General features: G+C 46.7%; 1 protein-coding gene across 2 annotated transcripts; it reads left to right on the top strand.

The window, feature by feature from the left end:
* Positions 1–2459: 2459 nt before the first annotated feature.
* NUP50 (nucleoporin 50) lies at positions 2460–22739 on the top strand. Of its 2 annotated transcripts, none has more exons than XM_025456623.3 (8): positions 2460–2818; positions 6967–7045; positions 9159–9242; positions 12633–12819; positions 14057–14698; positions 16501–16582; positions 18153–18271; positions 19273–22739. In XM_025456623.3, the coding sequence occupies exons 2-8, from the start codon at positions 6977–6979 to the stop codon at positions 19473–19475; spliced, it is 1386 nt and encodes a 461-aa protein (XP_025312408.1). In that variant the 5' UTR covers positions 2460–2818; positions 6967–6976; the 3' UTR covers positions 19476–22739. The 2 variants fall into 2 exon arrangements, with proteins under 2 accessions (XP_025312408.1, XP_035552300.1); XM_035696407.2 differs by lacking the exon at positions 2460–2818 and adding an exon at positions 4657–4731.
* The last annotated feature ends 926 nt before the right edge of the window (positions 22740–23665 follow it).

Raw genomic sequence — 23665 nt, 5'->3', positions numbered from 1 at the left:
ACCACTACTTACCTAAGCTATCTGTGTCCCTTATGTGGTTAACAACCTACGTATTATAAAGCAAGTTATCTAGTACTTGTACTTTGGTGTTTAAAAAACTGTTCAATTTATAAGAAGGCACTAAAAAACATACTGGAATGAATGAGTTTCACACAGGCAGAACCAAATATAGAAATTCACAAGCTATTGATCAGGAGGGAGCTCAGGAAAAGTCTGGGATAATATTTTTCTCAATGGAGAAGACGGGTTCATTCACTGGTAAGGAGCTGGGTGCCTGTAATGTACTAAGGATGGTGAAGCAGAGGTGAGACTGGGGGCTGGGAGGTACACAGGCAGGTAGGTGGCTGGAAAGGTTTAAGTGATGAGTTTGTTTATTTATTGAAGATTTTATTTATTTATTCATTCATTCATTCATTCATTCATTCATTCATTCATGATAGAGAGGCAGAAACACAGGCAGAGAGGGAGAAGCAGGCTCCACGCAAGGAGTCCGATGCGGGACTCGATCCCAGGACCCCAGGATTGCGCCCTGGGCAGAAGGCAGGTGCTAAACCGCTGAGCCACCCAGGGATCCCATGATGAGAGTTTATTATTATTTTTTTAATTTTATTATTTATTCATGAGAATACTCAGAGAGGAGACAGAGAGGCAGAGAGGCACAGGCAGAGGGAGAAGCAGGGTCCATGCAGGGAGCCATAGTGGGACTCCACCCAGGGTCTCCAGGGTCACACCCTGGGATGAAGGCAGGCACTAAACCACTGAGCCACCTGGGCTGCCCCTGTGATGAGAGTTTAGAACAGTCACTGTGAGGTATGGGAAAGCTGACCTGGGACAGAAGGAAGAGACCAGAGGCCACGTGTTACTGGGCACCAAACAAATGTAGAGCCTCCCACCCCCTAACAGCAGGCATTCAGTGGTTGTGGAAAGGGACCCTGGGCTGAAACTGAGACCTGGGCCCTGGCACTAACCAGACGGATGCTCTGGCAAGTCATGCACGATCCAGAGGAAGCTCTACTCCAAGTTCTCTTTTTACTGGTAAAAACAAAAACACTAAAGAGCACGCCACTAAAGATCGTGCAAGAGGGGATCCCTGGGTGGCTCAGAGGTTTAGCGCCTGCCTTCGGCCCAGGGCCTGATCCTGGAGTCCTGGGAACGAGTCCCACATCAGGCTCCCTGCACAGAGCCTGCTTCTCCCTCTGCCTGTGCCTCTGCCTCTCTCTCTCTCTGTTTCATGAATAAATAAATAAAACATTAAGAAAAAAAAAGATCGTGCAAGGACACACGGTTACTAGTCACACACACACAGTTGGCATGATTCAGTCCAATCCACAAAGACTGTGCGAAAGACAAACATCTAATACAGTTCCCCGGCTGGGTATTTCTTTTTCCTTTCTAGCCTCAGGAAGAGAAAAAAAAACCAAACAAACGAAAAAAATCCAAACATCTGGCCACATCTACCTTCTGGATTCTTGTCTTGGTGTGAAGTCACCATCACAGCAGGCAATAAATCTGGCTTTATTTTTAAACGTCCAGCGCGAGCGCCACCTGCTTTTAACCCTTAATGTGTGCAATCCAGCAGGATAGGGGTCGTCGACACACCGATCCAAGGGTGGGCGTTTCCGGGCAGGGCTCCTGAACACAGGAGATGGTTGTGGGCAAGCTGGTTTTCCACCTGCAAGGATGCACAGACCTTGAGAAGTTCCGACCCTAAATATCCGCCCCCGCACCCCCTCCGAGGCAGGCGTCCTAACTAGCTCGCGATGGCCCGGGCAGGTGCACGCCCCGCGTCACCCCGCGTGCCCCGCACGTGCGGGGATGCGCCCCAGTGTTCCCGCGAGAGCACGAGGCCCAGGGCGTTAGTTCCGCGGGGGCGGCGCGCGGGCGGACCTGCGGGTGGGTGCTGCCCTGGGGCGCGACCCCCGCCCACGGGGCGCCCACGGCGGCCGCAAGCGCACGCGGGCGGGCCGGGGGTCCGTGTCTCCCGCTCCGCGGCCGGGGCCGGTCCTCCGGCGTCGGCGGGCAGGCGAGCCGCGGGGAAACACGGTGGCGGCGCCGAGCGCCCCGAGGTCACTCACGTTTCCCGGCCGCCGCCTGTCTCTCTGCTCAGCGCCGCGCCGCGAACGCCCCGAGCCCCGGCCGCGCTCCCGTGCCGCCCCGAGCGCGTCGCACACCCGCCGGGCCCGGCCGTAGCGAGACGCGGCGCGCCGCCGACACGTGACCACCGCGCGTAGCCTCCCGCCGCGGGCGCCGGCTCCCCCGGCGGGGGCGGGGCGGGGGAATGCACGCATGCGCGCGCATGCGCGAGACGGGCGCGCTCCTCCCGGCGACGGTTTTTTTCCAGGCCGCAGAGCGCCTGCGCCGCGTGTCGCTCCACGGCCGGCGGAGGGAGGTCCCGCGGGCCGCGGCCGGCGCGCCTGCGCAGTGGCTGGACGCGGGCGTTTCTTTCCTCCCTTTTTATAGCGTCGGGTCGGGCGGGGTAGAGCGGACTTGTAAGATGGCGGCCCGGAGCCCGCCGACCACGGCTCCTCCGGCGGCCTCTGGCTGAGCGGACTGCCCTCCCCCGCCGCCGGGCACAGAGAGGCGCGGCCCCTGGAGGACATGGTGCTTGCGGCCCGGGGCTTGCTGACCACCAAGCTCTCGGAGAACCCCGGCGCGGCCAGGCGCGCTCACCCCGGCCGGCGGCCGCCTCATCCCCGAGGCCCGCGCCGGCGCCCGCACCTGCTCGTGTCCCGCAGCGGCGCCCGCACCTGCTCGTCGTCCCGCAGCCGGCTTGCACCGCGCCCGCACCCGGAGAGGGCCCCCGGCGGGCGCCCGGCAGGTGAGAGGCGGCGGCGGCGTGAGCGGGGGGCGGGGGGCGGGGGCGGCGAGCCCGCGGAGGAGGCCGGGTTCCGGCTCGGGATGGGGCCTGGGGAGGAGGGACCTGGGGAGGCCGGGGGTACCTGGGGGGAGGGACCTGGGGTGGGGGGACTTGGGGAGGAGGGACCCGGGGAGGAGGGACCTGGGGGGGGGACCTAGGGAGGAGGGACCCGGGGAGGAGGGACCTGGGGAGGAGGGACCCGGGGAGGAGGGACCTGGGGGGGGGACCTAGGGAGGAGGGACCCGGGGAGGAGGGACCTAGAGTGGGGGGGAGGGGGGACCTAGGGAGGAGGGACCCGGGGAGGAGGGACTTAGGGTCGGGCGGAGGGGGGACTTGGGGAGGAGGGACCTGGGGTGGGGTGGGGGACCTGGGGGGGAGGGACCTGGGGTCGGGGGAAGGGGGGACTTGGGGAGGAGGGACCCGGGGAGGAGGGACCTAGGGTGGGGGGGGGGACCTAGGGAGGAGGGACCTGGGGAGGAGGGACCTAGGGTCGGGGGTGGGGGGAGGAGGGACCTGGGGTCGGAGCGGGGGGGGGGGGGGGTACCTGGGGAGGAGGGACCTGGGGTGGGGGGGAGGGACCCGGGATGGGGCCTGGGGAAGGAGGGATCTGGGACGGGGAGCTGGGGTCTGGGTGGGGGGAGTGAGACCTGGGGAGGAGGGACCCGGGGTCGGGGCCGGGGCCGGGTTGGGGTCGGCCCGGTGCGGTGACCGTGCGGTGACCGTGGTGCGGAGCTGGCCTGGGCCCCGGCCGCGGGGTCGGGTCCCCCCTGGGGCTTCCCCTCGGCGGTCTCCGGGCAGGGACCCGCTGCCTACGCCGGGGCCTTGCTTCCCTCCGCAGTCCCGGGCTGCCGGTCACCCCTGTCCTCTGCCCCGTTAAGCAGTTTTGAGACTTCGCCTTCCGCAGCCTTCCAGTCTCCGGGCTCCGCGCCTCCCCCCCCCCCCCCCCCTTTTCTCTTTTTCTCTCTCCGTCAAGTATGGTCATACCTGTTCTCGTCTCAGGGTAAACTGATGTCTGAAGTTCAACCCCGAGGTGGAGGCAGCACCTGGTGGCAGAGACCACGGAACACTATCAGGCACAAATAATAGTTTTCTCCAATTACGAGTACTCTCAATTTCTTATCAGTACTTCATACCTAGGAATCATTTTAAAATTTGGTGCCTCTTTAACCACAAGCCCTAATTTTTTTTTCAAATCCTTTTTTTTTACAATTTTGTTTTTAAGTAATCTGGACACCCACGGCGGAGCTGGACCTCACAACCTCGAGGTGGAGAGCTGCATGCTCCACCAGTCAGCTAGCCAGGCACCCCTAAATGCTTAACTGTAGCCAAAACTGAAGACTCTTTGGTGCTGGGCTTTGTTCTGAGTACTTCCCAGAGATTTTTTTCTCCTCCTCTTTTTTCATAAAAAATATTATCTGGAGCATCCTACTTTGAAATAGAATACAGATTTGCTAAAATATATTTTATTTTATTTTATTTTTTTTAAGGTTTATTTATTTATTCATTCAGAGAGAGCAAAGAGAGAGGCAGAGACACAGAGGGAGAAGCAGGCTCCCCGCAGGAAGCCTGCTGTGGGACTTGATCCCTGGTCTCCAGGATCACACCCTGGGCTGCAGGCAGCGCTAAACTGCTGAGCCACCGGGGCTGCCCACTAAAATATATTTTAAAGCCTGGCTCATAATTCTCTTTTTCTACCCTGTGCTTCATACATTATTGGGGAAAAGTAGTATTTTGTAGCCTTTGCTTCTAACAAAACTTGTGTCTGTAATAATGTTTATTAAGCCCTTCCTCTGTTCCAGGCAGTGTTCTGAACTAAGTTTTCAATTTATCTTCCTTAATTTTCCCAACGCCTTCGTCTTCTACAGATGAAGAAAGTGAGTCATAGCAGTTTTAAATGACTTGCCAGAGGTTTAGCAAGAAAATGGCAAAACCGAGATGCCAGCATCTTGTAGTATTCTCTAAAATAAGTAGGGCCCCAGATCAACCAGCCACTTGCTGGAGCACCTGCTGTGAGCTGAGCCGCAGATTTGGGGCAATGGGAGTAGACCCGGAAGCAAAAGGGAGATCCCTGCCCTGCGGTTAGGTGGCCAGTAGTCTGGGGGAGCAGCTGTTTGGTTTTGGTGGTTGTACTCCCCTGGTTATCTTTCATTTGTGGGCCTGACTAGATGTGACAGTTTCATTACAGTTTGCACTTTCAGCTCCACCCCCTTTTTGCCTTAACTCTTAGCAAAAAGGACTCCTTCAACTTCTCGTCTCTTCTGCCCCCTGGTGGAGGTGTTAGTTACTGACTAGGGAAAGAGTCCGCGCAGAGACCAGGCCTCTCAACAGTGGAAGTTCAGTAAGGAAATGGGTCTGAAAGGGTTTTGCTTGCTTGTATCTGAATGACCAAGATTAATGGCAAAATCTGACCAGGTATTTGAGGGGGAGACCTTAAAAAGAGGGATTTGCAGATAATGGCTGAGTATCCTTCCTACTTTGTGTTAGCATCGTGGACTTGAAAGCCATTTATTTTATAATCAGGGAAAAAACCATGTACATCCTTGAATAGAAAAGTTCAGACATTATTAGGATATTATTAAAAGCTGAAATGCCCAATGTAGTTACGCTTACAGGAGGTCAGATATTGAAGGACTTTGGAATGTCAATGTCTGAATTTTATTTCATAGATACTAAAGGGAAATAGGCAGTGTGTGAAAGTGTATCTTAGTAATCATAAAATTCTAGGAACTGACTCTGGTGGTTTGTGGTGTTGAGACAAGAGAGTGGGTAAAGACCATCAGGAGTCTACACAGGTTTCAGGAACTCTGAATGAACTTCCCACTTGCCCAGGACAAAGTGGGAAATGGAGGGTTTTTTGGTCCATTCAGCTGGTGAGTTAGAGAACAAGCCAGCACAGCACTTACAGTGGAGCTCTCTATTGGTTGTTGTGCTATTTTTGCTGTTTAGAGCAAAGAATATATGTTAGGATCAGAAAACACTGCAAGTTATAAGGGCTGGGTACTAGCACCCTCTCTGGTTAGGTGCGTGTATCTACAGAGAGAACAGTTGGTCCCTGTCTCCTCCTCTTCCCTGGGACATGGTGGCTTTAGAGGAGTTAAGCTGATGGCTTATTCTTTTATAAGTTTTCAGTGTTAACACATGTATATTAATTACATTTTAAACTTTTACATGATGTTCTAGCTTAGCAGTATACAATTTGGGGTAACTAAATGTTCAGTCTTGGGAAATTTACGTACTCAATAAAGCAGAGTACTCGTGCTGTGAAAGTATTTCCAGTGCCTTATTAAAATTCTTATCTAAGAATGAACTTCTTTATTGGATCATCTTTAAGAGCATTTTAAGTTTTGCCTGTAGCAAGACTATAATTGTAATTTGCATAGAGTAAATTTAGCACTTGTTGATTACGTATACAGTACTTAAGATTTCACATTTTTAAAAGTGTTTTAACTTCTTTTAAATGGAGCTGGTTTAGCGTTGTTCAGAAAGAGTGCCAGTTCCTTAGAAGACCTGCATTGCCTACTTCCATAATTCTTTATTGTACATGTAACACTGGGAGCCTAATAACACTGTTGTAAAGTTTTCATTAAGGCACTTCCCCTGATATCAGGAATTTTTTTTTTAAATCTCGTTTCATGCTAGAATGAATTTTTTAAAAATTTTTGTAAATTCTTGGGGTGCCTGGGTGGCACAGTCAGCTAAGCTGTCCAATTCTTGGTTTCCTCTCACGTCATGACCTCAGGGGATCAAGCCCTGCATTAGGCTCCATGCTCAGTACAGAGTCTGCTTTGGATATTCTCATTCATATTCTCTCTCTCTCTCTCTCTCTCTCTCTCTCCCTCCCTCTCCCCCCTCCCTCTCTCTCCCCCTCCTTTCCCCTCCCTCCCCCTCTCTCTCCCTCTCCCCGTCTCTCCCTCTCCCCCTCTCCCTCCTCCTCCCCTCCTCCCCTCCTCTCTTCCTCTCTCCCCCCTTCCCTCTCTCCTCTGCCATTCTTGCTTGTGCTTGCTCACACCATCTTTCTCTATCATATAAATCTTTTAAAAATATTCTTTGTAAATTCTTATATCTTGGTCTAGAAAAGCACTTTTCACTTCTTTTTACTTTTAACTTAGATTTGAAAATATGGCCAAAAGAATTGCTGAGAAGGAATTGACAGATAGGAATTGGGATCAAGAAGATGAAGCAGAAGAGGTAAGATGTTTCTCTGAGAATGATTTCCTGCCGCTTCTAGATTTAAATTTGTTTTGGGGATTCCTCAGGAAGATTTTGTAGTAAAATTAAAAAGTCTTTTAAAAAACAGCCTGAATAGAAAATAGTCTGGTTTCTTATGACCTGTATTTAGTATAGAAATTTATTAATTACATTTGAGTGTCTTTTTTCAGTAGTGCCTATCCCTGAAATATTCTCCTTTGTAGAAGCACCTTTCTGAATTTCATGTACTTGCTGCATTCTAAACCTATAGTTTTAACCAAGACTGAAGAGTGAATCAGTGATCTAGTCATGAACTTAGCATGGCGCCAGTGCCCAAACTTGAGAAATGGTACACCACCCCATGCCATCTCAGTCTGCCATATTCATAATTTGAGATTTCAGATTAAGGTCTTTTCTTGTACTCTAATGCCTCTTGGAGGCCTGTCTTATTCCATGTTTGCACAGATCTGAGGGCCCCCCATCCAACCCCCCAACATTTAGATTAATTGGAATAGAATTTAGATTGACCTAGTTTCTTTCCTAACAAAATAAAAATGGTCTTCCCTGAGGAAATATTTTAATTTTTTTCTTACAAAGAGTAGAACACAGCTGCATTTGTAGTGCCTCATCAGTAGTTTGATGCTCCCTGGCCAGTTCACTAAAGAAATCTGTAACCAAGTTAGCCTTTCAAGTTAATAGAATAGCACAAAGTTAAAAGAAGAAGAAGAAATCTGCAAAAGTGTGTTTCCAAGCTTATTCTTAAACCATTTTCCTTTCTGAATCAATCTTGTAGTATAAACATTTTTTTCCTTTATAAATATGCAAATTAATATGTTTAGGAAAACCAAAATCACAACTATGTTAATATTTTGACAAGGTTTTTAACATTTCTAACTGACTTGGTGCTTTTTAACCAGCTCTTTGGTAGCTGTTTTTTCCAGGTCTCATGCAAAGCGCAAACATTCTGGATCTAGTAAGATTCAAGATTACCATATGATGATTTGCTTGGACATTAACATATTTCAGGAACGAAAGGACTTCCATTTAGATAAATTCTAATGAGTCTGAAAGGACCTTACATTGAATTCAGGACAAGTGTAGCCAGAGAGTCCCTTCTGTAAGTCCCTTCTTAAAGTTTAACGTTATCTGAAATAGCTACAGAGACAGCTTCTTATAGAAAGTATTTTATGCCAGCTCTATAGGGTAAAAGAAGGATTGAAATAAAGTCAAAGATCTTTAGCAAATTCCTGATTGTGGACATAGTACTTTTAGCTACTGGGAAAAGCAGTAGCTTTCCAACAGGGTCACTTAGAATCCTGGGTACACCAGTGGTCTTTGGGATGATGGACAGATGGGCAAGGTTTCTCTGAAAAATCATGTGCATATGTGATAAAAATAAAATTTGTTTTTGAAAACTGTAAGATCCTAGATTTGGGCATCTGGGTTTCAGAACTGGCTCTATTACCAGCTGTCCATGATCTTTAAGGTAACTTTTGGCTTTTGAGAAATAGATTTTGCTTCTTAAAATTGGATTTTTGTTCTAAGTTTTATCCATATTTTTGAATATATTTGAAATTTGAAGAACTGATCCTGAACAGTTTTCTACCAATTTTTTTTTTAAAGATTTTGTTTATTGACTTTTAGAGTAAATGGGGAGTCGGGGGGGTCAAAAGGAGAGGGAGAGAATCTCAGGCAGACTCCACACTGAGCAGGAAACCCAACGCAGGGCTTGATCTCAGGACCCTGAGATCACACAGGACCTGAGCTGAAATCAAGAATCTGAGGCTCATCTGATTGAGTGCCCCCAGGTGCCCCTCTACCAAACTTTTGACAGTCTTAATCCTGTCAAAACTTTCCTGTGTTTGAATCACTCCTCTCTGGATTGTGAGTCAAAGCTGGGTTTGTATTGATCTGGGAGATTTCTGATTCGCCTGAGTAGCTTTGGGATTCACAAGATAGATAACAGACGTGAACTTTATTGTAACCGCGCCCTCTCCATAATTTGTTACCAGTATTAACCAGCAGACATGAAAATAAATTTGGTCAGACTTTTTTGTTTAGTGTTTCTTCTTTTGAGCCTCATCTTACTGCTATTTAATTTGTACATCTGCAGGTGGGAACATTCTCAGTGGCCAGTGAGGAAGTCTTGAAGAATAGAGCCATAAAGAAAGCAAAGCGTAGAAATGTTGGATTTGAAGTGAGTGTTTTCTTACCGCTTTTGGTATTAAACGCTAATTTGATTTCTGATTGCAGAGCATTTCTACCCCTGGGACCGGTCAGATCGATAAATGCTTTTTAAAATGCTTACTCCGCTTGTGAAAATCCTTGAGATGGACCATGGGAGATAGTAAACAATTAAGTATGAGATGCACACCTTACCAGGTGCAGAAATAAACCATTGATCTATACAAATTCAAGCTGAGTGGCAGTAAGAGGAGGAGAAAACAGTGTGAAGAAGAGTGGGTGGCGGGTGGAGTAAGGAAGTAGGAAAGCAAGGTGTTTTGGTAGTCTGGTCTGCTCCCTGGGTGTGGGCAGGAAGTCCTTAATCTGTAACAGAAGCATTTCATGTGTAGATTTTTTCCTAATAGAGTCTGTTACAATGTTTTCTTCCCAGGTTCACAAGGGTAAAAGATGAGTTGTGCCACTTGAATTGAAATGGTGTGGTCCACATTCACCCACCACTCCAGAGTTAACAACTCTTCCCCACAGTGCAGTCCTCAGCCCTCACATACATTGCACACACCTGAGTGCTGACTTGGTGGCCTAGACACCTGTTGTCAGGCTGGAGAAGCTGGTTTGAGCATCCCGGGTGGCAGCTGTTCAGGTTTTTTTTAAGATTTTATCTATTTATTCATAGAGATGCAGGGAGAGAGAGAGAGAGAGAGGCAGAGACACAAGCAGGCTCCATGCAGAGAGCCCGACGTGGGACTCGATCCAGGGTCTCCAGATCATACCCTGGGCTGCAGGCGGCGCTAAACCGCTGTGCCACCGGGGCTGCCCGCTGTTCAGTTTTTTTATTCCAAGTTTCCTCTGGTCTGATTTCATTCTTGAAGGACTGCTGACAAGTTAGATGTAGGTATTGAGCCTGGCGAAGTTTGATGGCTCTCTCCTGGTGAAGATGCATCAGGGAAGGACAGCTTAATTAGGGGGGAAGTGATTGGCTTACTTGGGGAAACGTATTTTGAGGGACTGGGGTACACTCAAGTTCTGTAGAAGACGACCACATGTGTGGGTGGTTTCTTGGAGCAGGAGGAGGGGTGACAGCAGGATGTAGCTCTGGGAGTTGTCACCATGCAGGAGGTTGAAACCAGGGGGTAGCTGAGAGTGGCAGCTCGTGATGTAGACTGAGAAGCCCAAGGAAGGCCACCTCAAGTGCAGATGGCCCCGCCTTGGATGAATGACTGAAGAAGTAGAAACCGTACAGACCAAATCCAGACTTGGTCCAAGAGAAGCAGGTTGGAGGACCCCATCCCATGGCTGTTAAAGGAAATGCAAATGGGTAGTTGAAATCCACGTGTCATTTCAGCTGTAACTTTTAGAACATGTATAATAAATGTTAACATCATCTGCTGAAATGTGGCTTTTCCCATACACAGTTGACTATTGAACAACATGGGTGTGAATTTCCTGGGTCCATTGAGAAGTGGTATTTTTTTGTTGTTATTTGATGAGGGAGGGAGGTTGGTGCACCTGGCCCCCATGTTGTTAAGGCTCACCTGTCATGCATTTGTGCATTCACTCAACAGATCTCCCAAGTCCTGGAGATACAGTGGTGTGTAAAAACAGGAGTAAGTAAAATATCCATGCCTGGTGGATCTTGCATCCTAATGATGGAAGAGACACGTTGAGTATATAGTTCTTATTTTTCTCTGAGTGCCCTGGAGAAAAAGAAGTGTGGGAGACTGGCAGGCACAGGAACGTGTCAGTTCCGTGGAGCCCAAGTGGACAGCTCTTTGTTCACTTTTACTCTCATTTTTCTAAATGACTCCTATACCTTTTTTTTTTTTTTTTTAAACCAGTGGTTCTTAAATTTTTGTGATGATTCTAGAGCCAATTTACTGTCAGCAATTTCTAAAATAACTATAAATATCCTGTGGTTTTTAAATCTCATGCAGAATAAAAGGCTCTGAGGAGCCACTTGCAACTTTTCACTTTGTCCGTGGAATACTGTTATAAAATGGTAGCTATCAGTTTGGTGTGTTTGGGATATTGAGTCATCAAAAATCAAATTAGAGTGTCAGGCTTAAGCTATATTCATCATACACATTAAAATTCATACAAGTGAAGATTTTGCATTTTTGGCCTAATTTTATTGCCACAATTGTATCCATGGTCAGTAAACATCCGAAGTTCCTATGGATGTGATTGAAACTTTTGGTGTTTGAAAACTATGCAATAATATTAGGCTAACCGACCCATTCAGAAAATGTCTTATTTTTTTATTATTATTATTTTTAAAGATTTTATTTATCCATTCATGAGAGACACAGAGAGAGAGGCAGAGACACAGGCAGAGGGAGAAGCAGGCTCCGCACTGGGAGCCGGATATGGGACTTGATCCTGGGACTCCAGGATCACACCCTGGGCCAGAGGCAGGCACTAAACTGCTGAGCCACCCAGGGATCCCCCAAGAAAATGTTTTAGATCATGATCTAATCATTCTAGATCATGATTATAATTCATTTGTGTGAAAACCTAAGGTTTGTGCACTCCCTTGGAAATTTGGAAGCATGTATTCCATGATGTGTTTTTGAGAATATGTCCTAGAGCCTCCTTTGCATCTTGAATCTGGGAAGCAGATCATGCCCACTGAGGTGTAGCCACAATTTTTGAATGAAAAAAGTAAGGTAACTCTAGCAGAGCAGTGTAAACTGAGGAACGTTTCTCTGAGAGTTTGCAGGGGCAGAGAACAGGTTTAGAAACTCATAAGGAGTGCTAGCTATTTCCAGAACATCAGGAGATATGAACAAACTGGCGACAGTGGGAAGGGTCTATTAGAAGGACCTTGCTATGGAAGTAGCAGGAAAATTGAGAGTAAAATGTTGCTTCTGTGTTTCTCCACCAAGGGAAGGTCTAGATTTGAGAGTCAACTGCTCACGTTACCGTAGGCCATCAGCTACAGAAATGCTTTAGGAAGTCATAGGAAAGTGGGTGAGATACCTTCATTGAACCTGACTTGACGTTTCTACAAGCTTCCTTACTTAGGCTAATGGTCTTTGAGTAGTGCACAAAAATGTTTTATTTGGGATTTATTTGTCTTAGAATGTTTTTAGTTATAGTTCTGAGGCTGTGTGCACAAATATATTTCATTACCTTTTTTTATCTTCTGTATCTTAAATATATTTCTAAAAACAAGTTCGCGCTGTAAATCACTATCCTTCATGGCTGTTTCAGGAAGGCAGCTTTGGATTACAGAGCTATCATTAAGAATAAAGTCGGTCTCATGTCCTGTCTCTGCAACATGCTGCTCGTTTCCCTCCAATGATGGTCGCCTGAGGGTTCTGGGTATTACTCAGCCAACATGGTATTGTCACTCACTTAGTATGAAATTTAGTCATCTAATGTGTGTCCTTTCTTTGTGTTTCAGTCTGATAGTGGAGGGGCCTTTAAAGGTTTTAAAGGTTTGGTTGTACCTTCTGGAGGAGGAGGGTTTTCTGGATTTGGTAATGGCGCTGGAGGAAAGCCTTTGGAAGGACTGTCTAATGGAAGCAGCATAACTAGCGCCTCTCCCTTCTCCAGTGCAAGGACAGCAACAGAGAGCAAGGCAGCCTTTGGTGAGTAGGTGCTCCCCCACTCCGGTCACATATGTGTAAAGACACTCTGAAAAATAACTTTGCAGAGATGTTTTCTCATACTTTATCCTGGGTCCTGGGACTACATAAGCAGAAACAGGGTAATAATGAAAGGGATGGAAATTAGAGAGATGTTGGCTGTTTGTCGAGAGAGTACAGCACAGGCTTTAAAGCCAAAATAGACCCAGGTTCTGTCCTCAGCTCTGCCAGTCACTGGCTCTGTGACCCTGGTAAAGTCCCTTAGCCTCTGAGCCTCCAGGCTTCAACTGTGAAATGAGAATGACCCTCAGAATTGACCTAAGGGGTCAGAGGAGAAGAGGAAGCTCTTAGTGGACCCTCAGTAAAGACCTGCCTTCCCATATTCTCATTCATCCTGTGTGTCCCAAGGACTTTGTGTGGCACATGGCTACTAGGAACTTATGGGTCCTCCAGTCTAGATTTATTTTACTCAGGATGTATTGACTGCCTGATGCTGTTTTGAGAGAATTGCTCAAGAACTCTTGGGATTAGCAACAGAGAACGGAATCTTGGGCTACAACCTTCAGTTAGCAGAAGTGATCCTGGCTAGTTGGATTGTACTTAGCTAGTTATTCTAGATGTCTACTGTTTTGTTTTAATGAGGCAGAATGTTTAGTGTGACTAAACCAGCACTTTGTTAAGTTTTTTTGTTTTTGTTTTTGTTTTATTTTGTTTTGTTTAGCTTATTAAGAGAGAAAGAGAGCACGAGGGGGGGGAGGGTCAGAGAAGCACACTCCCCGCTGAGCAGGGAGGCATTGAGGGGCTCAGTCCCGGGGCTCAATCCCAGGACTCTGGTATCATAACCTCAGTCCAAGGAATATGCTTAACCAACTAAGCCACCCGGTTGCCCTGATCTGTTAAGATTTTAACTACGTTAATACATGTTTATCCCTGCAGCCTTGGGGATTAAGTTTTATGGCAACTATTGTGACAGTTCTGGGGTAAGCAGACATCCTTTTCAAAGAAAAGATTATTTTAAAATTGTAGAAGTTAATGTAAGCACATCATAGACCATGTTCTTGTAGAAAGTTTGGTTTTTGTGATCACCGGTTCCTAAATATTAGATGTGCACCCTACTTCTTGAACTGTTACAAAACTAGGATACCATAAAAGAAAATACGAAGACAGAGCAGCATAAAAATCCGTTTGATAAAATCCAATCAACTTTTCAGTAAACTCTTCAAACTTTAATTTCCTATAGGATCTATTGCTGCAAATGGTCCTACCTCCTTGGTTGATAAAAAGATTTTAACTCCCAAAACTAATGGTGACAGTCAGCAGCCCTCCTCCTCTGGCCTTACCTCTAGTGCAGCCTGCCCCCGCAATGCCTATCACAAGCAGCTGGCTGCCTTGAACTGTTCTGTTCGGGACTGGATCGTGAAGCACGTGAACACAAACCCACTGTGCGACTTGACGCCTATCTTTAAAGACTATGAGAAATACCTAGCGGGAATCGAACAGCAGCACGGGGGCGGTGGCGGCAGGAGTTCTGAAAGTGAAACTAACAAAATGCCACTTGCAACACAGTCCCCTTCCCTATTCGGGTCAACAAAACTGCAGCAAGAGTCAACATTTCTCTTTCCTGGCCACAAGGCAGAGGACGCATCTGAAAAGAAGACAGACCTTTCTGTAGGAGCAGCAAGTGCCTCGTTTAACTTTGGCAAGAAGATCGATAGTTCTGTCTTGGGGTCCTTAAACTCTGGCCCATTAACTGGATTTTCGTTTTCTTCTGGAAACTCCAGTTTATTTGGCAGAGATCTTACCCAGAATAAATCAATGTCTTCACCATTTTACACGAAAACATTGGAGGTACAACCTGAAGGCGGCAGTAGCGAATGCAAAGGTAATAAAGTTTATCCTCCTAAGTCTGTTTCAGATCTGAGTTTCGTGTTTAGCGGCACGAACGTAGATTTGTGATTCAGGTGGATCTGGATTCACGCTGTGACTCCGACGTTTCCTGGATGTGATCTCGGACAAAGTTGATCACCTGCTTTTGAGTCTATTATTTGCCTCTTGTAAAACGGAGTAAGACCTGTTTTGTAGGGTTACTGTAAGGATTAAGAATATCAAAATAAAAATGAAGGATATAACAGTATCTGGCACAGCGACTTTGAAAAGTATTAGATGCATGGTTTTGCACATAACATTGAGTTAATAGTGTTTGAAAATTGTGTTTTACTGGAAGAAGTGGTCATCAGTGTCCATGGTGTGTCTTGTATTGGGGAGATTGAATCTAGGTGAAGTCTCATGGCAAAGTAGTACTGTACTGTGAATAAAAAAGGTAGACTTTGTGCATCTCTGGGGAACAAATGGACGGGGTTTCCCTCCATGTGTCTGGACCACAGCCACCTTTCCAGAAGTGTCTGCCTTGGGGGGCATCAGTGCCCCAGACCAAGACTGAGTCACAGGCCCTTCACCCCTGTTCTTACTCCTTATCTCTGCTCTTCCCATGGTGGTTGTGAACAAATACTGTGCACGAAGACACTTAGTTGTAAGTTTAAAAAGTGTGTCTCACGGGAGGTGTTCCCTTTTTGATACTTGAGGCCAAAAGAAAACTGAGGTTGCCTGTTTGCCACTGAATATCATGTTTTTCTCCTGGGAGCGAAACTTCCACTCCTTCGAGCATATCCTCAGGCCAGGGTCCTCCAGCACAAAGCCTAGAATAAAGATCTCCCCTTTTATTCCTCTACCCTAAATAAGACCGATGAAGAGTCCCCCTGCTCCTAGGGCGGTCCCAGGAACAGCAGAGCTGCCCGTGGGAGGGATGTGGGAGGACGCTTGGGCCCCATGCAATGCCTGATGCCGCAGTAATGCCCTCACTGCTTGTCTTGTGGCCGGGCCGCTCCCCGCGCGCGAGAGACTTGTGAGCTTGTGAAAGTCTCGCTGCCTCGGCCCGCCCTGGAGAGCCTCGCCACTGCCGCCTCAGAATTTAAATCTCCTCACTTTGGCCTGTTCAAGCACCAGAATTGTTTTTCTGAGATTTGCTGTTTGATCTAGTGTGTGTCCTGAGACCGTCTCTCTGGAGGCTAGTTTGCATCAATGTCTTGGATCTCCCCTGGGCTGGGGCTCGGGCTGGGGCTGGGACTCCGTCAGGGAGGGCACCCAGTACCGAGCCTCTCAAGGTGGGGCCACGCAGAGGCAGTTTGCTCACTCTTGGGGCTGGTTTCTCTGACAACCTGCCCCATTAACAGTTTTATTGTCTTCCTCTTGTTTGGCCATTGCTGATACTGATCATTCCTTAGTATGACACACACAGGGTCATGTGAGAATTTGGGGACAAAGGTGTTAGAAGCCTGAGATTTTCATTTTCTGTGGGAGATCTTGAGTATATGTGGGTGTTGATTTTTCTGTTAAAATTTGTGCACTGAATCATGAGCATCGACAATATTTTATTCCAGGGCTTTCTACAAATTAACATGTAGGAGAGAGAAGTATGTTCCCATTAAAAGTCATTTTGATTTTTCACAAAATAAAATCCAGTGAGCCCCCTTCCTCCCACCCCCATTAGATGTGTGTGTGTTCAATTTCTGTACCTGCTTATAGGGAAAATTTAGGTTGAGGCGTTGGGGGATGGATGACTTCTTTTGTTAGCATTTTAAAGATGTTGATTTGAATTTTACTGAATTAGTGTCGTTTTTATAAAAGGCGGAGATGAAGAAGAGAATGATGAGCCACCTAAAGTAGTAGTTACTGAAGTAAAAGAAGAAGATGCTTTTTACTCCAAAAAGTGAGTAAGAGTCCTGGGGACTTACGTGGTGAGCGTGTGTTCAGAGATGGGGAAGGTGGCTTCCAGGGTGACCTCATCCCCACAGAAATTGCTGAGCATCCTGTCCCAGGGGCTCCAGGGATCAGCCTGTGCCTGCTCTTGGGATAGGACCGAGGGAGAAATCTTGACCCTTCATTTGAAAACAAACAGATTCTAGAAGTTTTCTGCTAGGCATTTCTACTCTTTTCTAGTATTTCTGTTTTTTCTTGGCTTCTACAGTCCTTTAGAGACAGGCTTTTCTTTGACCATCCAACCCCATCTCCTTCCTGTACAAAGTCTCCTCGTCGTTGGCTTCACCTTTGCTTTTTTACTTTTACTGCTCCTCCTCGGGAGGCATCATCTCCCTCTTGGAGGTCTGTTTGGCTTTTGTGGGTTTTCTCAGCCAAAAAGTTCTGCATACTGATAGGCCCTTTGTCCCCCCCACAACCCCGTGATGAGAGTGGTTTTGGTTCTGTGTTTATTCTTGTTCTTATATGAGAGCTGTCGCTTTCAGAAGAAAGCTAAGGAGAAATTTTGAATTATCTCATCCCATTGAAATGAAATTAGTACTTTTTAACAAACGTATTTAAAGAGTCAATTGTGTCATTTTAGAAGCTTCCCTGAATGTATTTTCCTAAATACAGAAATTTCAGAGTCAGCAGTGTTCATAACAATCACCATAGCCTATGGAATTCCCAAGTGTAATTCTTTCTGAGAACTTCTAGGAATCCAACAGTTCCTTTGGTGTTGTTTTTGTTTTTTTTGTTTTTTTTTTTGTTTTTTTTTTTTAAGATTTTATTCATGAGGGAGACAGAGAGAGAGAGGCAGAGACACAGGCAGAGGGAGAAGCAGGCTCCATGCAGGGAGCCCGACGTGGGACTCAACCCCGGGTTCACCACCTTCAGCCCAGGATCACACCCTGGGCTGAAGGTGGTGATAAACTGCTGAGCCACCCGGGCTGCCCTCCTTTTGCTCTTTAAATTTAATTATGCAGGTGACATAAAGGAGTGACTCTGACTTAAGATTTTTTTCCTAATTAGAATAAATTAAAGGAGCAGACAGTGGTTTTACTTGGTGTATTAACAACCTAAGGGGATGCGCGACACAGCTGGGGAGATTTTTGATAATATTATTGTCAGGCCTTGCCCATGAGAGTTTTCCAAAATTTTCAGTATTTTGGTAGATCAAAAATTGGAGGAGTCCTAAAGAAAATTCAAAAATAAATAGGAAAAAGGGGAAGAGAGATACGGGGCAGAGGGTCCTGTGTTTGTTCAGGTCAGCCTCTTGAGCTCAGGGCCAAAGGGGCACATCAGAAAGGTTAGGGTGTTCAGCTGTGGTTGTGACTGAATTGAGAATAGGTGGCTTCAGAAAGTGTTTTTTTTTTTTAAGTTGGGAGAAATAGGCAGGGGTCCTAGAATATATAACCAGACTTTCTTCTTCTGGTTTGTACCCAGACTCAGTCTGAATCAAAGATTTCCTCTCAATGTGAACAGCGATTCTTAGAAAACTTGTCTGTTGAGTATCTGATGGCCTCTCTTCTTTTTCTCCGTAGGTGTAAACTCTTTTACAAGAAAGACAACGAATTTAAAGAGAAAGGTGTGGGTACTTTGCATTTAAAACCTACAGCGAATCAGAAGACACAACTGTTAGTGCGGGCGGACACCAATTTAGGTGGGTATCTTGTTTCTCAGGTGGCACAAGATAACGCTAACTACATGGTATGTAAAAGCCCTTGCTGATTCTGGTCATTGGGATTTTCAGATATTGATGTGCTTTGGGGGATAGAATAGCAGTCATTCAGATCAAATCCATCCTGTATTTACTGATTATTTACGACTTAATTGAGTGCCAGCGTAACAGTGTGTAAGAAAATGTAGATGTGTTAAAAGAAGTAACCAGGATGGTTTTTGTTTTACTTTGTAACCAGGTTTTTGTTTTACTTTGTGTTAGAAATGTGACTAGGAAGCTATAGGTAAATTGGATGGTTTAATAAACACAGAAGGGGAATTAACCATTTAAAGGAATCTGCTTTGTGTAGGAAATGACCATTAACACATTGCGGGCTCCCCTTCGCCCCAGCCTCACCCTGAGAACAACCCACTGGAAGCAGGGTCGGGGTGCCTGGAGGAGCTGGGGCTGGGGGCCAGGGTGGGTTGAAGAGGAAGTGATGGGTGACACTAGGTCCTGCTGGCAGGGTTGCAGAAACTTCTGGGCAGCGCTTTTCTTACCTGTGGGCTTGACTCGTGGGTGATGCTGTCACCGTGATGGCGCTCTTACCCAGTCAGCCGTGCTGGCTCTGCAACAGAGAGGTTTTGTCACTAACCACTCTGCATTTGTTCCAATGACCTGGTGAGGCTCCAGGTCGTGCTAACGTGTTCCTCCTTTACTGCGAGAATGGACACCTCAGACAGGGCTGGCTGCTGCGACGGCACACGGGAGGGTGGGAGAGGACGGTGGCTCCAGGGTGAGGCCTTGGCCCTCTCTGAGGGACATAGTGCTGGCGTGTGCGGCAGGGCACCCATCCCCCTCTTCACCACCCTGCTGATGGCTCTGGTCCTGGGTCCATTCAGCGTAGGTTTCTGGATTTTATGTGGAGCACGTGAAGCTGCGGTCGTGGACCTTTCGTGCGGTTTACGTGATTCTCATGTACTTTCCCCTTTGTTTGGATGTAGGCAACATACTGCTGAATGTCCTGATTCCACCCAACATGCCATGTACCCGGACAGGGAAGAACAACGTCCTCATCGTGTGCGTTCCAAATCCGCCCATCGATGAGAAGAATGCCGCCGCCCCAGTCACCATGTTAATCCGGGTAAAAACGGGCGAGGATGCGGACGAGTTGCACAAAATTTTACTGGAGAAAAAGGATGCCTGAGCGCACTCAGCCCGCAGGACCCCCCCCCCCCCCCCCCCCCCGCCCCAGCCCCTTAGACGTAGTCAGCTCTTCTTCTCTTCTTACTTTGACATTCTGAGAACTTAGAGATAACTGAAAACTGTGTGAGGAAGATTAATATGGCCAATAAAACCTTTAAATGTTAAGTGTCAAGAACCTGTATTCTCCCTTCTTAAGAACTGTCTAATGTGTAAAATATGTTTGAATGAAATTTTTTGGAAGATTTTTAATGTTCATTTATTAAACTGACCACAAGTGATTTCTTAATAGGCTGAAATCAGGGTATCGATTAGACTTCCCAAGGCTGCTCGACCCCCAGGTCTCTGGGTCTGCTGCCGGCGCGGTTTCCAGCAGCCCCTGGGGCCGGGAGGGAGCTCGCCGGGTGCCTTCTCTCCGGTGGGCTTGGCTGACTGGGGAGAACAGCGCTCTTTCCAAACAAATCATGCTACCACGCTGTGACAGAGGGATTTTTCCTTTGCTTTCTCGTGGTGTTCTTAGAGCTGAACCACTAGCACCAGATGGTCCTCCTCAGCGGCAGAGGCTTTTGCTTTTTATTTGCAGATCCTGGCCGTTGAGCCCTTGGGCTGCTTTACCTGATGGAGGATCTGCTTGTTCATTTTAAAAGGAAATTAGTAGCTTGTTGATTGGCTTCATAGTTTGATTCATGAGGTGCTGTTAGTTCTGTGTCCCCCTACGGACAAGGTGACCAGATGGGGGATTGCCAGGAATGAGGTTTCAAAGCACAACTTTGGTAGCTTCTAGTTCATAGACCATGGACAGCAAACTCTTGTAAAAATGAAAGTGAAGTCCGAGTTAGAGCGTAGTACGGAAGAAGAATACGACTCAGCTCTTTGTACCTGATGAACCCTTACCCTACGGATCTAAGAGCTGCTTATTCCCTAAAAGTACTAGGAGCTTGGACGACACATGAGCCATGTGAATTAGCCAGGAAACCTGCAATAAGGTAATGGAATTGAAATTGTGCGTGTTGATGTTGCCTTTAACTTTAGACAGAAGTATATTCTACATTTGATACCTGAAGTTTCCACTTACTTTTTTTACAAGTAAGATGCTCAGTCTGTCTGTTTGGAAGGGAGCCGTGGTTACACGTGGGAAGACCCGTGTCACTTCTCTGTAGCTGTCAGGTTCTTTGAAAATTCTGGGCACATGAATTAGATGCAGATTTTATTCCTTAAATGTCCACTTTCATTCCTCATTAATCATTTAATGCTGGTACCAGATGATCTTGTCTAAAGCCTCAGGGTTCGTGCCTTAGGGCTCGCGCTTGTATCTTCTGGTCTTCAGTATGCAATGTCGTCTTCTGGCTTAGAAAAGAGTCAAAGTAATTTTAAATAGTACTGTTGCTTTTTTTTTTTTTTTTTTTTTTTTTTTTAAAGAAACTAGAATTTTTAGAGATTTATAAGGGGGCAGGGAACTACTTTATGATCCAATATGTTAACTCAAATGCTTGAGGTGTGGTAGTTGGCCAACAATTTATCATGAGATTCTTGCACTTCTGTTTTCTGATTTCTGGTGAGAGAATCTGGCCCAGAGTGTGACTCTAGATAAATGCAGAGAGATGTGTGCGTACACTCCTGTGGGCTGTGGTCAGACTCCCACGTTGGGAGAATTAGGGAGGGAGTGGCAATTACTGTTGCATTTTCTTTTTAGAATCGAGAATATTCTTGAATGTTTGTTACAGGTGATTTCTAGTAAGCAGTGGTCGGTACTGTTACAGCGGTCGCGGCCCACGTGGCCTCGAGGAAGGTTCATCCAGCTGCTAGGAGGAGAGGAGAGGCAGGGCGCGGTTTCTGGGCCCAGGAACTGGTAGGCCACTCCGGGCACCAGTCGGGGGAGCGTGCCACACTTGGGGGAGGGGGCAAGGGCAGCCTCTGTGTGGCCAGTGGGACGTTTGCCAAACGTGGCCCAGATGCATCAGGACTGGGGCACCTCTCAACCCCTCTGGAAAAATAGTTCATGTATTTTTTTTTAATTAGTGGGTATGTGTGGCTTTCTCTTTTCTTGACATTCCCAGCAACTTGTTGCTGCTAAGACTCACTGTTAAAGTGACAATTACAGGGACACATGTGATGCGTGTGCCATAACTCCCAATGTGATTATCTCCTTCATGTCACTTCTGCTTTAGGAACCTGCTGGTCTCCATCTTAATTATGTATGTACTTGGGGGAAGGGGTCCCTCGGCCTCCACTGTATTTAGTTGCTAAATTCCACCCTACGGGTCTAGTTAGATTTATTTTTAACAAAATCTTGGAAATTAGGCTTTAAAATGTTTAATGTGGACTGAAATTTTTGTGTTTAGTTGGAGGATCTCTGGAGTATGTATATCATCTGTGTGGCCTGAAGGGAGGTGTTTTTAACCTTTAATCCTGAATCAGTTGTGTCCCATCTTGACAAATACCGAGCATCCCAGTGGCCTTTTACAAACACGTGTGTCTTTCTCCTTTCGAGCGCTCCCCCAGGAAGCACAAAAATGAGCATCATGCGGTCTTTTCGTTTTTAGAATTATAGGCTGGAAAATGTGTGTCCAGTTTTTAAAGCAGTTTTAGATTCTGTTTTCCATGGAAGGACAAGTCTGACCATTTATGAGCCGATTTTCTTAAAAAGGATTATAGTTTTACAATTTCAGTTCTAAATCATATTTTTGATATGCTGCATGCCAAAAAGAATGTACCTGTTCTGGGGTAGGGGGAGAAAATCCCATCTTACTATCCGAGTGCAGAACAAGTTCTCACTGAGAAAGCCTTTTTGGTTTCATTTTAAGAGTGAAACATGTCTGCTTCTGAGCATCAGTCAGTTCTTCGATGTCTGAAGTCAGAATGCAAGCACAGTGCGTTTTGAAGGCTTTGCAAACCGAATGGCTCGCTCCCAAACCCTTGGGTAATCGTTCTCATTCTGGAAGTGAGAATCTGTAGTAGAAACTGGCGTGTCCCGCGGTTCTGGTAGGGGACCGCGAGGAGCCCGTCCAGTCCCGCTCTCGGCACCGGGACGTTCTTGGCCAGAGGCAATCATGGTTAGGACTACAGACTCTGCTTGACGCAGACGCAATCGTTACAGATGTAAAACTTCTTAGCAATCAGATAAGTTGTTTGCTTTCTATTTTACATAGGAAATTGTTTTCTAAAACTAAAATACTTGAATTGTCAGACAATGTAATCTCAGTTTGTATTAGTTTTTGAGGAAGTGTAATAATCCATGAAATGTGAATAAAATGGAAAGTAAACAAAATCACGGTGTTTGACACTTTTGTGTTCCTCTGTGACATTCCTGGTGTCGATACAAGTCGAGCAGGCCGGAGGGAGAAGAACCGCGCAGAAGCCCAGAAACCCCCAGGTAGCAGAGGATCTGCTTGGCCGTGCAGACAGACCTACTGACTGTCGGCCCCTGCACGTGGGGGTAAGGCCCCTTCCGAGCCATTCAGGACTCTGTCGTGGGGGACTCCTGTCCCTACGAATCAGAATTGGAATGGCAGAGGTGTCACGGGCTGCTGTGGTGGGCACTGTGCCAGGCGCCCTGCCCCTGGTGCTCTCGTCTGGTCCTCTGGCCAGCCTCCCAGACCGGCTCCGATGTGTGTTTTCCAAAGCACGGTGCTGGGGCAGGTCAGTGTGTTTCCTACAGATACGTAAGTGGATTTTGGGATCTGTGTCCAGGTCTGTCTCAGTTAAACATCTCTTACGGACACTTGAAAACTAAGGATCAAGAGGATCAAGAAAAAACTACATGGAGGTTATTATAGAACTTTACATTGTCAGTGATTCAGAAAATCACTAGTAAGGCATTAAGAGATTAAACAATATATTTAATATAATTATGATGCTCCTTTGGAGTTGAGTGCTGAGTTACTCAGCACCTGGCTGCATCAGGTGTCTCCTGGCAAGATACCGTGAACATGAATGTACTCATTGAAGTGGTGTTCCCAAGCTGACGGAAGTAATCTAAGTGACACAAGAGGGTGCTCGTCCTGAAAACACACCTGCCCTATGGTAGGTACTCAGCAGGGTGGTCCAGTGAGAACAGGCTTCTCCAAGTGCAGAACTTGCTAGAAATGTAATCTGAGGGTGGGGGCCTGGTGTGGTTTGGTTTTATTTTGATCGAAAATTTCATTGTTTATTATAGTCACAGACTTGTGCAGCCACCACTAATTCCAGAATATT

The sequence above is a fragment of the Canis lupus genome, chromosome 10 (genome assembly GCF_003254725.2).
Source record: "Canis lupus dingo isolate Sandy chromosome 10, ASM325472v2, whole genome shotgun sequence".
NCBI classification, from domain to species: Eukaryota; Metazoa; Chordata; class Mammalia; order Carnivora; family Canidae; genus Canis; species Canis lupus.
The sequence above is the reverse complement of the archived record's forward strand: the minus strand, read 5'-3'. Positions and strand labels throughout refer to the sequence as shown.

Excerpts from the sequence above, each read along its gene's own strand:
- NUP50 (XM_025456623.3), top strand. The coding sequence starts at position 6,977 with ATGGCCAAAAGAATTGCTGAGAAGGAATTGACAGATAGGAATTGGGAT. Across the intron at positions 12,820-14,056 it reads AGAGAGCAAGGCAGCCTTTG|GATCTATTGCTGCAAATGGT; the intron begins GTGAGTAGGTGC and ends AATTTCCTATAG. Across the intron at positions 14,699-16,500 it reads CGGCAGTAGCGAATGCAAAG|GCGGAGATGAAGAAGAGAAT; the intron begins GTAATAAAGTTT and ends TTTTTATAAAAG.